This window comes from Phalacrocorax carbo, chromosome 1, assembly GCF_963921805.1.
Source record: "Phalacrocorax carbo chromosome 1, bPhaCar2.1, whole genome shotgun sequence".
Lineage (NCBI taxonomy): Eukaryota > Metazoa > Chordata > Aves > Suliformes > Phalacrocoracidae > Phalacrocorax > Phalacrocorax carbo.
In genome coordinates this window covers 158,594,818-158,609,529 of record NC_087513.1, presented here as the reverse complement: position 1 = coordinate 158,609,529, position 14,712 = coordinate 158,594,818, and the positions used below count along the sequence as shown (strand labels likewise).

The following is a 14,712-nucleotide window of genomic DNA, read 5'->3' as shown; positions in this document are numbered from 1 at the left end:
GGAGTAACCGTTTGGGGAATACCATGTGTCAGCAAGACAGATGCCATATGCATGGTCACAACAGTACTGTGCTCTCGATCTTCTTTCCCAAATGTTCTGCAGCGTAAATGCTGCGGTCAAAAGGTAAGGCTTCTGTCAATAAGGTGGAGTTTCTTTAAGTCTTCTACTTATTTTTTGCTGTGCAGCATGGTATCTTTTGACTGTCAGGTTTCAGAAATACTATTTTTAAAGGGTACATAAATTGTGCAACAAAAAAAGGCTCAGAAAGATTTAACAGAGGTCAGGCTTGCTTTCTTGCAATTACACCAATATACGCAGTGGAAGTTGCTGGGGTGGGGGGAAGACAACCAAAGTTCTATGTGACATTGGCCACTACACATAAAACTAGAGCATATTGAGTGCTTTGCAGGACTACACGTGCACATACTACCCCCAAGCAAGCAACTAAAATATATCCAGGGGTAATTCTGTTGAGGTGACCAGCAAAATCCAACTTTAACATTTTCCCTTCAATGTTTCAGCAATCACCAACCATGACAATCCTTTAATATTTAGCCTATATCCTAATAACTTCGGACATTACCTCAATGTTCTGAAGACTAAATGGAAAAAAGACAGTAAAAATAGTTCCAGGTGAGGCAAAGAGTTAGGACACAGGTTGGCCACAAGTCTCCTTCTAACAGTCAAAGGGAGAAGACAGACAACAGGTTAGAGTGGCGTAGTTCCATGTAGAAAGGCCACCTGGTAGTTAAAAGGCTTTTGGCTCACTTGCATGGAGATATGAAGGCAAGAATCCTGCTGAAAGAAGGATTCACTACTTCTAATTACACCGTTCACAAAAGCAAGAGGGTAGAGCTTTTCAAAATGCTCTCCCCTCCAGTTATGTCTTTGTTCATAGGCCTTCAACATGAGGTTTGTAGGCCTGCTATCTCAACAATTACATTCAAACCAAGGCCAAAGGACATGATACATGTTGAAATTAGCACTGTAAATCTTTAAAATTTGGCATGAAATTAACAGATATATGCAACCTGCTTATAAAAGATAACATGAAGAATTCCAACAGATTGGCAGGGATATAATCAAGACGGATCTACTAGAATACTGCTTTTTGTCAACATTAACTAGTTTTCTGAAAGAAGAAAAAAACATGCACGTGATTAGCTGCGGAGAAGATTCATCTCTGTAGGCTTTAAAACTGCATCTGACAGATGCTGAGGTCAAAATTCAGTCAATAAGAGGATTCTTACCAGAACTGTAATTCCTTGTTCTTTGCACAGCATGGCTATTGCACCTAGGCTAACACTCACCAGCACCCAGAATATAGAAAAATTATGTCCTTCCTTATCTGTCAAAATAAAGCATGCCATAACATTAGGTTTATACATTTAAAGGTAAAGTCAGAAATTTAAATTAAAATTAGAATTTTAAAAACATACAACATTTAATCTCACAGTCTTTTCTATCAGTCAAGATCTGGATACACAGACTTAAAAATCACAGGGCACCTCCTGCAATATGCTGGCATTTGTCCCTTTACTGCAGTCATTTTCTATTCTCAGGGACATTAGAAATCTCTGTTTGCTAGATGTTTTAGCCAGACTAATTAGAATGGCAGAAGCTTCATGTAGTTTCCACAATTCATCATCTGAAAAGGTTAATTCCCAATATTTAGACACATTTATCATCCTTAGCTAGAGCTCTATCATTACTGGCCACTCTCTTCCAAGCTACCACAAGAACAAGAAATTCTTTCTAATGGTTACACATGAAGTGTCACGCACGCAAACTGTTTTAACTGTAGTCTAATCTACAAAGGCACAATGAACTGCTTCTCCAGGGCTGCTGCATTTAGGAAGTACCTCGTGTCCTTTCATTAGCACTGCAATGGAATGCCATGGAGCTCAAAAATTTCAGCATCTGAGCAGAGAAGCAGTTAGTTCTTGCACTCAGGAAGCAGTTTTACAGCAGGGTGAGGAACTCTGGGGTTAAGAGATCAAGAGTAACTACAGCTTCTACTCAAAGAAAGAGTCTTTAAAGACTGTACCACGTAGCTGATTTTGGGTACTACAAGCAGGCATTTCTGAGATTAATATAACAATAAGCCCTACTTCAGCCAAGGTACTATCACACACACAGTACATGGATACTTCACATTAAAACATAGCTGTCACAACCTCTACTCCACAGGTGCAAGCAACAGAGGGAAGCACTCAGCTCATTCAGAGGCAGCTTCTTGATTCAAGCAACACGGGCTCTACAGGCATCACAAGAATCAATCTTTGACTTGGCACGTGAAAAAACAAAGTTGAACTCTGCATTCATTGACTCAATTCCTTTCTTACTTTTCTTGATCTCTAGAGTAGTTCTTCCCTACTGCTAATACAGGTTTGACCCTCAGTACTTAACCAGAACTGCAGTAATGGGCTATGGAAAGGGTAAATGGCAGAACTAAGATTCATTTCACCAGAAGCAGGCACCTGCATCTAAGCTAGTATACTAGGCTTCCTTTCTAAGTGGTTGAGAGAAGGGGACACCTTTTGGGATTAAGTTACCTAATTAAATGCAGTTTTCCACCTTTCAGAGAAGTAGCTCTCTTCGCTGCCTGTAAAGCTAAACTAGTATACTAGCTCGGGTGTTGTTGGATCAGATACAAACCATAACAAATGCGAAAGGGATCTGCTGACATTGGCCTCGTCTCATTTTGACGCAGGGTACTTCTTTTGTGGCAGAGAGCATAAGTTTTCATAAACATATGTGGAAGAACAGGTTTTAAAGTTGCTTCTAGCACTCCTTTCTTACCTAAGACTTAAAGCTTCAATAGAGTAAATATTAATATGTTTGAGATTCATCATTGCAATACCTAGTAGGCATTTGTTCCTTCTCCCTCCACTCCAAATTATGTTGTCACAGGTGAGGTAAGTCTTAACATTGGAAGTACAGATGTTGTAAAGTTAAAAGAAAGCCTTCTGAAGGAAAGAAGTCATACACATCTCAACAATACCAAGAAAACCCATGGAAATACAAATACATAATGACTAAGCTAAAGAATCACTGCAACTAAAAAAAAAAAACAGCAAGAAGGAAACTCCAAACTCACATCAGCTCTATGGAAGAACTGAGGATTGCAACTCACAGAACAAATTTTAAAGCCCCTTCCTCTAAGAGTATTGCTAAGAACAAAAGGAATTTGTCCTAAATAAGGAGCTCTTTTATTCTTCAGACTCTGCAATACCACAGACTGTCCAGCCAGTTCTCAAAATTAACTTTTGGTTTGTTTTGCCTTTTTTTTTTAATGTAGAAATAAGGTAGCGGAGAGATTTGAAGATGGAAGGCAAAGTAATTGACTAGGTTCACAAAATGACAATCATTCTTAGTAAGTGTAAAAGGGAGAACAGTGAACAAAGCCAATGGACTTCACTGAGTTTACTGAAGTATACTGTCTTCAACTGAGAGATTTCTTCTTCCCAGAATCAAATTTTGGTGGAAAGAAGTCAGGACAACTAAGCATTTTTCAGAGAAGCAGTATTCACTACACAAATACAAACTATCTTAACGTGCAAGACAGTGGGAAGTGTATATAGTAAGAGACCAGCTGGCGATTCACAAATGCTTTATGATTTAAAACATAAGAAATAGGAAAAAGGAACTAGGTGAAATTATCAAGGACCAGCAGAACAGCGGCAGTCATACAGAAACAAACACAGAAAGATCGCATCACAAAATGTGAAAAGGTATGTATGTAAAGAAGAAAACCCACAATTCCATAGATGTATTATTAAAAAGAGCAGCAAGGAAGGAGTTATTCCACTACTCAGTGGGAAAGAAAATGGACAATGCCAAGAAAACAGAAGTGTTCTGTGACTTTTAACTTCATTTTTTCACAAAGAGGTCAGCTGCAATCAGATGGCAAACAACACCAGCAGAAAAGGAGCAAGAACAAAAGTAAAAATAGTGAACTACAAGACACAGAACTTATAGAAGTTAATCTGTTTGAAATTATGATTGATTAGAATTTACTCCAACAGGTCCTATACAACCCAGAGTAATCTCAACTGTTACCTCTGAGTAAACACGAAAATCACAGGAGAACCCAGAAGCTTGAAATAAAACAAAATAGTACCTACATGCCTGCTTTTAAAGAGAAAAAGAAATATGAAAGGATAAGCTAAAGAAACAAAGCTAAACTGACTGGTCAAAATTACCAAGAAAAGAATCCGCTTAAGACAGAATATTTTCTAGGTCATCCTCTAAAACATAAAAGGAATGATTAATTGTTTGCCAAAGACATATTTTAGCCATTTATATCAAACTAAGTATAATTTCTGACTTGGACAGGAAAAAAAACAGGCCTTCCCCATGAAAGCAAACCTGTAAATGTCCTATACCTTGACTTTATGAAAGCATGAGATTACCAGTGGAGACAGTGTGAAATATGCCAGAAAAAACATGGGCTGCATGTAATTATTATAGAATGGGTACAAGTAACAGCTAGAGAACTATACTAAGAGTCTACCTCATTGTGAAAAATGTAAATACATTCTGTATTGGGTCTTTCCTTTGTCTGGCTCTAATAGACAGTGTTAAAAATTTAGATGATGGAATAAGGAATATGCTGATTAAGTCCAGAGGTGCTGCCAGACTGCAATGGCTAGGAAGCATAAAGGAGAAGTCAGAACTCCATTGACAAACTGAAGAAATGGTCTAGTGAAAAAGCCTGATAATCAAATGCTATTCAACAGGCACACATTCAAAGTTGTACAGAAACAGACTGGTCTTCTTGTGAATATCCCACTTCTCAGATGACAGGAATGTCTCAGCATGTCAAGTATAACCAACCTTAAGTATGGTCTCTCAAAGATGGTAAAAGTGCCCAGCAAAAGAGAAATGATAAGGCACCCATAATGAGGATCTTACGGGAGACAGTGTCAAAGGCCTGGACTTCAGTAAGGCCTTTGATACAGTCTCCTGTAAGATCCTCATAGAGAAGCTGTTGGTGTACAGGCTGTATGTGCAGACGGTGAGGTGGATTGAAAACTGACTGGATGGCCAGGCCCAGAAGGTACACTACCAGTGTACCCCAGGGATCAATACTGGGTCCAATCCTGTTCAACATCTTCATTATTGATCTGGATGATGGGGTAGAGTGCACCCTCAGCAAATTTGCGGATGACACAAAACTGGGAGGAGGGGCTGATATGCCAGGTGGTCATGATGCCATCCTGAAGGACCTTGATAGGTTGGAGAAATGGGCTGGTATGAACCTCAAGTTCAACAAGGAGAACTGCAAAATCCTGCACCTGGAGAGGAGCAAGCCCAGGCACCAGCACATGCTGGGGGCCACCCAGCTGGAAAGCAGCTTGACAGAAAAGCACCTGAGGGTCCTGGTGGACACCAAGTTGAACACAAGCCAGCCACGTGCCCGTGGAGCAGAGAACTAACGGTACCGTGGGCTGAATTAGGCAAAGAATTACCAGTAGGCCAAGGGAGAGGATCCTTCTCCTCTGCTCTGCATTGATGAAGCCACACCTGGAGTACTGTGTCCCTTTCTGGGCTCCCCAGCACACGAGAGCCATGGACATACTGGAGTGAGCCAACAAAGGGCCAGTAAGGTGATGAAGAGACTAGAGCATCTCTCCTATGAGGGGAAAGGCTGAGAGAGCTGGGACTGTTCAGCCTGAAGAAGAGAAGGCTCAGGGGGATCTCATCAATTTACATAAATACCTGAAGGGAGGGTGCAAAGAAGACAGAGCCAGGCTCTTTTCAGTGCTGCCCAGTGACAAGACCAGAGAAAATGGGCACAAACTGAAACACAAGAGGTGCTGTCTGAACATCAGGAAACACTTTTTTACTGAGAGGGTGATGGAGCACTGGCACAGATTGACCAGAGAGGTTGTGAAGCCTCCATCCTTGGAAATATTAAAAAGTCATCTGGACATGGTCCTGGACAACTGGCTCTAGGTGACCCTACTTGAGCACATCAGCTCAGGTTACCTCCAGAGGTCCCTTCTACCCTCAACCATTCTGTGATTCTGTTATCAAGATCTCCTCATGAAAACCATAATCTCTGTTCCTTTGTTCTCTTTTGCAGCCTCAAAAGGTCAGTACAGTTATATATAGAATTGTAGCATTATGAAAATTCATCAGTGAATAACTTAAAAGAGAAAGAATTTCAATCAAGAAACATTTTATCTTGTGCTTGTTCCTGGGTCACTATACACAACACACCCCACACCCCTCTCACCACTGCAGAAATCTCAGTAAACTAGGCTCAGAAAATAGATACAAAAGACCGTCATTCAGCAATGCCTTCAATCTTTTTTTTTTTTGTAACAGTGATTTGAAAATGTATAAATGCATAAGTATATGTGTGTGTATAAGTATATAAGCACTGCCTAAGTGCTAATTATTACTGAGATACATACATGCCAACAGAAGTAATCAGTCTAACAATGCACATTCCCCTAATACGGCGCTGCTTCCCACCAGAAAAATCTTGTGTCAGAAAACTAAACCAATCTTTCATTGGCACCTGTTCCTGGTCAAAACTGGTACTCCATATTGTGAGTGGGCATTGTGCCACTCTAACAGATGGACAAAACTGTAAGTATGCCAAAGCAACAGAGTACTTGCTTCTTTTCTTTTTTTTTTTTTTTAAATAGAAAAATATAGCATTTCTACACAAAACCAAAAAAGGGTTGCTCAGATGGCCCTTCTTTAGGAGTACGTTAAGTCTGAAAGTTGAGGGGATTCAATGAAATACCTATATAAACCAAAAACAAACCATGAGGGCTGCTCCATTTAAACTGCTAGACTTAAGTATAAGCACTCCTAGAGCAAGCATGCATACACAAAGTGTTTTACAGCATGGAATTTACTGATCCTAAATTTATGAGCAGCACATTGATGATACACCTCAACTCTGTCTTCCTAAAAGCTAATTCTATTTTGAGAGACCTTATTTTCGAGTGTCCTAAATCCACAAGTCAATGAAGACAAATTCCTAAGAAGGTAAGGATATGAAGAAAAATACTACATTTAGAGCACCAGCTTTACTTTTAAAGTCAAACTAACAATATCACAAACAGTTATTACCAATTCAGACATTTAGGCATTCAGCATCTTCTTCAAAGCTAATTGAGCAACTTAGGGATCAGCCAGATGACAGCTTGGAGCAGCTTAAGAAGTCACCATCTTCAGGTGAAACCCAGTAATTGATTCTGTGAAAGCACCTGTTCTTTTGAAAGGTGAAGCAAAGTTAGTTATGTTGAACTCCTGCGGGAAGTTTTAATTTTTAACTGAAATAGATCACAAAAGCTCATATATTCCATTGATATGCCTTGCCGGGGGGGATGGTATCTTCCAGCTGAACTACTACAAATACTCATCTAACCAAGCTCTAAGATTTCCCTGATTGTGAATTGCTAAGCAAAGGGGAAAGAATTACCTAGTCTTAAAAGATCACATAAGAATCCACTGTTAGAATTAACTTAAGCCTGAGATCTCCTTCTGTGTCTCCGAATGTACTACTGCAGCTCAGCTCAGTGTTTCACTTGATAATGAACTTACAATAGCAAATGCCATTCCTAAACATATCCAAGCATCTCAAACTCATTAAGTATATGCTATGGTAAAGGGATCATCTATCCCTGAATTTACACCATCTTGGACAAGCAAAGTTTAGCACTAATTCTACAAAAAAAAAAAAGATTATTCTTTCTGCTCTGCCCACCAAAATAACAAAATTGTTAATTTTTCCACATACAACTATTTCCTCCCAGTACATTCAAATATGAACAGTAGGGCACACAGCTGAAAAAATCAGGGCCTACATGTTTAATAATTGTAAATAAATACCTCTCGACCAATTGCAAAATAGCTAACAAACTCCCTATATCATAACTTCGTGAATCTAAGATAGGTAACAGACTGTGAAAGTGTCTGTCACACAGGAGACAAACATTTCTGATCTATAGGAAAACCTCCATAATACAAACCTCCAATATTCACAAAACTCATCACTACGGTCTACTTCGCATGTTTTATTAAATTAGCAATGATGTTTAACAGGCGACTACACAGAACAGAACAAAACAGAAACACACAACCAGAACAAATTCATTTTTAGAAGTCATAGCATATGAGCAAACAGTTGATCCCCTATTTAATATCCAGGCGAATATTATTCACATGAAGCAAATATCATGAATGCATAATTTTACATCACTCAGAGATCGCTGGTGCAGATGGCAAATACATGCAACTGGATCACTGTCAAGGCTGAAGACAAAGGAAGGCAAAATGAATGCTACAGCAGTTTTAAAATGCCTTATGAATTCCCAGAGAAGCTGCATTACAGTTCAACAAAGTTAATAACCCACAATTCCCTTCAGAACATACCTAAACAGTTGTCAGCTCTTGCTGTCTCCAAAGCCTATGCAGTGGTTTTGTCCCCACAGTTGTGTTTTAAAACAGCAGGACAGAATGAGAACAACAGATTAGTTCCTTGCAAATGTAAATGTTATCCTATCAAAGATGGTAACATGAAAAACTCTATATTGGGAAAAAGTGACAGAATTTCAGAACTTCAGTAAGACATAATTATAGCCCACGCAGTGTGTTACATGCTGATACTTTTAAAAAAAAAATTATGCTAAAGATTCTGGCTAAAAGAAACTGTCTACCCAAAAATCCACCAAAACCACAAATAAACGACATCAGGCAAACAAGCTGCAGTATATCTTGAGCTTTACAGAACCCATTATTTTCCTTTGGAAGTTTTCCAGTCTGACACTGGTATTTTTCTGATCTCCTAATTGTTTTCAGTACTGTATATGCTTTCTCCCAGTAACCCGAAATCCTCTACAGACATTTTAAGAGTCCTTACTCCCAAGCCAAAAAAATTTCTTACATTCATTCGCTTAGACATGAGGTGAAAACAAGCACTAACCAGTCTCTCCTCTGTGACTTTTCTCTCTGTTAGAGAAGATTTCAATAACAACAGTTCAACAACTACGTCTACACTAGTGAAAAACAAACAGATTCCTGGAACTCAACTGTGCACAAATCTCACATTGCCTTGCTGCAGGCATAGATAGGTTCTTTATGGAAGACTTAGGTAACCAATCTGTCCGATAGTAGCATTGGGATGTTGCTGGTGACAAAACAGTGTATGTTACTGAGGACACAACAATATCAATAGCATGAACTTAGGCTTTTCAGTATTTGTTTTACTCTGATGCTTAGCCTGAAGGGCTGAGTGCCTCATACATGTGACAGCCAAATCCAGAAACAAAGATACATGCAGTTGACCTAGGGTTTAGGATCATGCTTTCCTTTAATATATAAAAATCTAGCAGGACAAAAGGAAATAGGATGTTAGAACAAAGTGGTAAAGTCCACTTTTCTGCAGGACCATCATAAAGCAGCTATATTTGATTAGAAACGTAAGTCTGATGCAATGGAATGCACAAGGGGTTTTTTGGTTGTTTTCTCCCCCTCTTTCTTACTAACAAAGACTATCTATGCAGAATCAAACTCAGCTAAGCTCAGATAAAAAGGTGTTTCTGTTTACTCCTTATTTATCCTATTATTTGTGAATGGCTAGAAGAACTGTTCACAAAAGGACATTCATACCACCAAAATGGAGGCATCCAAGGGTAAAAGTTCATATTTACTTTAATACAACAAAACCACACAAAAGTCATACTCTACTACAGCCACTTCCCCATATTTGGTTATCTTTTCCTAAAGCCTTTCACACAAACATAGAATTACAGAACAGCCCATGTTGGAAGGGACCTCCAAAGATCATCTGGTCCATCCTTTTGTAGGAAAGGGAGCCTAGATGAGATTACCTAGCACCTTTTCCAGTTGCATCTTGAAAAGCTCCAGTGATGGGGACTCTGCCATGTCTCTGGAGAGGTTGTTCCAGTGATTGATTGTTCTCACTGTAAAAAATTTCTTTCCTATATCAAGGTGAAACCTCTCCCAGTGCAACTTGTACCCATTGTCCCATGCCTTTTCCATGTGGCTCCTTGTGAAGAGAGAGGCTCCATTCTCTTTGTAGCTGCTCTTTCCAATAGACACTACCCTTTCCTATAAAGAGACACTACTGTTCAAACAGCCGTGTGATGAGTTGGGCCAACCTCCCCTCGAAAAGGAAAAAAAATGATAGCAACGGATAGCAAGTAAAACTGGTTGTGGGGGTTGGTGGGGTTCAGCTAGAGCATACATGGGTACACTGGAGAACAGGACTGCCATTTGTCAGGACCATGACAACCTGGAGGAATGGACTGATAGAAGCCTCAGGAAAATCAGATGGCACCATGCAACAGTCCAGGCTGGGGCCTGCCTAGGCAGCAGTTCTGCAGAAAAGGATCTGGAGTTCCTGGCTGACAAGTTGAAGATGAGTCAGCAGTGTGCCTTTGCAGCAATGAAGAACGTTAAATGCACGCTAGGCTGTCCTAGCTACAGCATACCCAGCAGGTCAGGGAAAGTAGTTGTTCCTCTCTACTCAGCTCTTATGAGACCACATCAGGAATACAGTGTTCAGTGTGATGTCCAACACAAGAAACACACCGACAACATGGAAGTCCAGTAAAGAACCACAAAGATGGTTAGGAGGCTGAAGACTGTAACATAGGAAAAGAGGCTGAGGTGAATTGGTCATGTGTCTGGATGCAGGAGTGGAATGCACCATTAGCAAGTTTGCTGATGATACCAAACTGGGAGGTTCTGTTGACTGTCTTGAGGGACAGAAGGCCTTGCAGAGGACTCTAGATCGATTGAAGCATTGGGCTATGATTAATGGGATGAAATTTAACAAGTCAAAATGCCCAATTCTGCACCTAGGATGGAGTGATGCAGGGAGCAAGTATAAACTGGGAGAGGAGTGGCTGGAGGGCAGCCCTGCAGAAAGGGATCTGGGGGTGCTGGTCGACAGCAGGCTCAATATGAGTCAGCAGCGTGCCCTGGCAGCCAAGAGGGCAAACCTCATCCTGGGGTGCATCAGACACAGCATAAACAGCAGTTCAAAAGAGATGGCTATCCCACTGCATGCAGTGTTGGTGCAGCCTCACCTGGAGTACTGTGTGCAGTTCTGGGCCCCACCACTTAAGGATGTGAAGGTAGGAACCTGAATGCATCCAGAGAAGGGCAACAAAGCTGGTGAAAGGGATGGAAGGCATGTGCTATGAGGAGTGGCTGAGGACTTTGAGCTTGTCTAGTTTGGAGAAAAAGAGGCTGAGGGGCGACCTCATTGCTCTCTGCAGCTTCCTGAGGAAGGGAAGGGGAAAGGGAGGTGCTGATGTCTTTTCCCTGGGATCTATTGCCAGGCCACATAGGAATGGTTCAAAGCTGCACCAGGGGAGGTTTACACTGGACATTAGGAATAATTTCTTTACTGAGAAGGTGGTCAAACACTGGATCAGGCTTCCTAGAGAAGTGGTTGATGTCCCAAGCCTGTCAGTGTTTAAGAGGCATTTGGACAATGCCCTTAACAACGTGCTTTAATTCTGGTTAGCCCTGAATTGGTCAGGTAGTTGGACTAGATGATCATTGTACATCCCTTCCAACTGAAATAGTCTATTCTATCTCACCCACCTTTCTATTTACAGGTGAACGACTTTCACAGCAAGGCACATCCAGGATAAGCAATGAATCTCACTGAGGCATTTCAAAATCAGTTTTCAGACCAGAACCATTCTGACCTGACGCCTTGACTCTGAAATATCTTGTTTTTGGCATATTGCTCATCAGCCTGCAGCAAATCAGGTAAGGTTCAGAGGAAATAAATACTCTGAAGCTTGGGCTCCTCCTTTCAGACTCCATGAAAGATCTGCTAAAGAACTTTTTAGCACTCTTCACAGTGCTGGACATAACTTGTCATTCTCTCATTTAGGACATGCCAGGTAGGATCTGCAAGAACCTGAAACTGTCACCAAGTTACCCGAAATGAGGAAACTATTGGGAGAGACTCAACTACCTAACTTGGATACAAATTCTTAAGTACAAAGAAAGTCTAAATTTCTTTAAGTCACTGAGGGAAAAGTAGGCAGTGGAGGTGATAGTAACCATTGAAAACTGATCTGAAAAACAAAAGGCACAACTATGCTGGCAGACTGTACTTTTCCTTGGCAAATTTGCTTAAGAGACACAGCTCTGACACTATTATAATGGTCCAATAAAAAATACTAAGTGCTGCTCAGTATCTTGTCTTCACAACATCTTCCTCCTTCTGTATCCATTACAAGAATCTCAGTACAACAATACTACTAAAATGACACTGACTTCTAAAAGCTATCAAACTGGCCTTCGCAAGTTGTACAAGCACTCAGAATACCCCTAACCAGAGTACATGTCACATTCTTAATAATTCCTGATATGTCCTCCATAACAAAATAATTGCAGAGTCCGATATAAAAGTCTCCAACGATCATCCTAAAAATTTGGCTCTTGAGTTCTTCAAGCAATGATTATTACCACTGCCATGCAGGTCTACCTGTACCAACAAACAGGAAAGCACACAGCCAATATTTTCATCTGTCTAATTTACTCTGGCACTAACAGAAGAAACATTAAAGCACAGTCTACCCTGTAAAATAGATGAGAAAAGAATAAATGAGCAAGCAAGATCCCAAGGCCAATTTTAATCAAGAAATTATTAGTTCAGTTGAAAGAAATGAAACTTACTCAAAGGGGAGAAAAAAATATCAGAAGTGAACAGTAATCACCACAAGTATCATTTGAAGTGGCGAAGATTAAGTTAAACTTATGATATCAGCTGTAGAAATATGCAAAATAGTCCTAAACAATCTAAACTCAATTAGCAGGAGCCATTCACAGCATCTTAGGGCTCACTGTGGACTAACTTAACCCCTCAGCCTGCACTAAACTCTATGATGCCATCCATGACTATGTTGTTAAGCTACATCATTCAAAGCCAGCTCAGGTACCTCTGTAATACACTACCAACTCTGGTTAAACATTACAGGCCACACCTACTGAACTGATATTAGAGAAGCTCTTCACAGCACAGCTCTTCAAGGGTCCACCAAATGATTCCTGTATTTCCTGTGGTGGGGCACATTCAAACACCAGACTGCATGTCCCATATAGTTTTTCATAATCATTAATTGATATATTCTTGTGTGTTTATTTAACCGAGCCCCAAGATAATTCCTCCACAACTGTATTTGAACTGCCAACTTGCATTCAGATCAAATAATACAACAGATCTAAAAGCTCACTTGAAAAAACATCTACACAAGAATTGCTCATGTTAAATACAGCTGTCTTACAAAAACTCTATGAGTAATACTATATTCATCATGTATATGCCAGCACTTGCATATTGCAGGAATTTAGAGGGCTTATTCACGTGACTAATTCTTTACAATTCATTAAAAATACAAGCAATGTTCCTAAAGTTTGTTCCCATTTAAGCCATTCCAACATAATGGCATCAAGAGTACTAAAATATTTAAGAATATACTTTAATAGGTTTGATTTCTTTCTAAAATATGTATTGAAATACTTCCTTATGCTTATAAAGAATAAAACATTTAGCAAATAAGCCTATTACAAAATAGACTTCTCTTAAAATAATTTTTTAGTGTTTAGCGGGAATTTGGGACAGCAACTCTTCCAGCTCTTCTAACAATAAATACCTGCTAAAGCAGATTCTTTTTTAATATTTTATGAGGATATAAACATTAACAAATTCAAACCACATCAAGCTGACATTTTTAGTTTTGCTATACTTTGCTGAAATGTATGAATGCAGAAAATATACACAATATAAAATTAGAGGGGCAAACAGAAAGCTTACTTTCTCTAAATGCTTTACAGTAGCCAAGGAATGACAACAAAAAGAACAGGGCACACAGTAGGTCTGCTCTGCCAACAATCCCGGCAACCTTAAAAAAAAAAAAAAGAAAAAGGAAAACGTTTCAGATTACCAGATTTTATTCTTAAAAAAACTGAGATAAAGGTACACACACATATCCAAAGTGAAATGTATAAAAGAATATTGCTGCACCTTTGGGTTTTTTAACCTGGTTTACTGGATTAGTGATACCCAGTCTTCTAAGCTGCATCCTAATTTTGATTGCATTTTGCTCAGTATCAACTACGTAAATGATTTGGCTTTAATTTATGAAAAACTGCTGTTTAAGAAATGAAGAAGGACCTTGCTAAAGAATAGGTAGATTCTGTTCCATTCCATCCATTTTTTTGATGAGGTTGCCTTTCAGTAGAAGTCTTAGCAAACATCCTGAACCCCAACAAAATTACCAGCTCTGCTGAAATGCAAATCAAGACTGTCCACTTTCAAAAGTCAAGCCAGTCTTCTAACTGCAGCCTCAACACTCAGAATGGACAAATAGCTTCCAGCCTGCAGAATCAGAAAAATAATCCCCCTTCCAGCAGTTTGTGTTAAATTAATCGATTGCATTAGAGCTACCTCCAACTATATCTTGTAACAGAAGCTGTACTAACGCAAAATAAAATGAAAACCGTGTTCTGGGATCTCAGTACTCTGAATCTGTGCCAACCTATTTAAATCAAGAACATTCTCAGGGCCATCAACAAGCTTTAGTTCAAGACATTAAACTGTATTTACAATAACTTGGGGAGACACAGCACGACATATTCTTGGACCTTCATTCCTCAATTACACAAGTGTCAGGCTACACCATTAAATTTTTGTTG

At 39.6% G+C, this 14,712-nt stretch overlaps 1 protein-coding gene across 2 annotated transcripts in view; it reads right to left on the bottom strand.

The window, feature by feature from the left end:
* Window positions 1-14,712, bottom strand: part of TMTC4 (transmembrane O-mannosyltransferase targeting cadherins 4) — a 59,407-nt gene that overhangs the window by 31,651 nt on the left and 13,044 nt on the right. For both annotated transcript variants that reach the window (XM_064440628.1, XM_009509855.2), the window contains 2 exons: window positions 13,832-13,919; window positions 1,251-1,348 (listed from right to left, as the gene is read on the bottom strand). In XM_064440628.1, coding sequence (XP_064296698.1) covers window positions 1,251-1,348; window positions 13,832-13,919 — 186 coding nt within the window. The remainder of the gene's footprint in view (window positions 1-1,250; window positions 1,349-13,831; window positions 13,920-14,712) is intronic.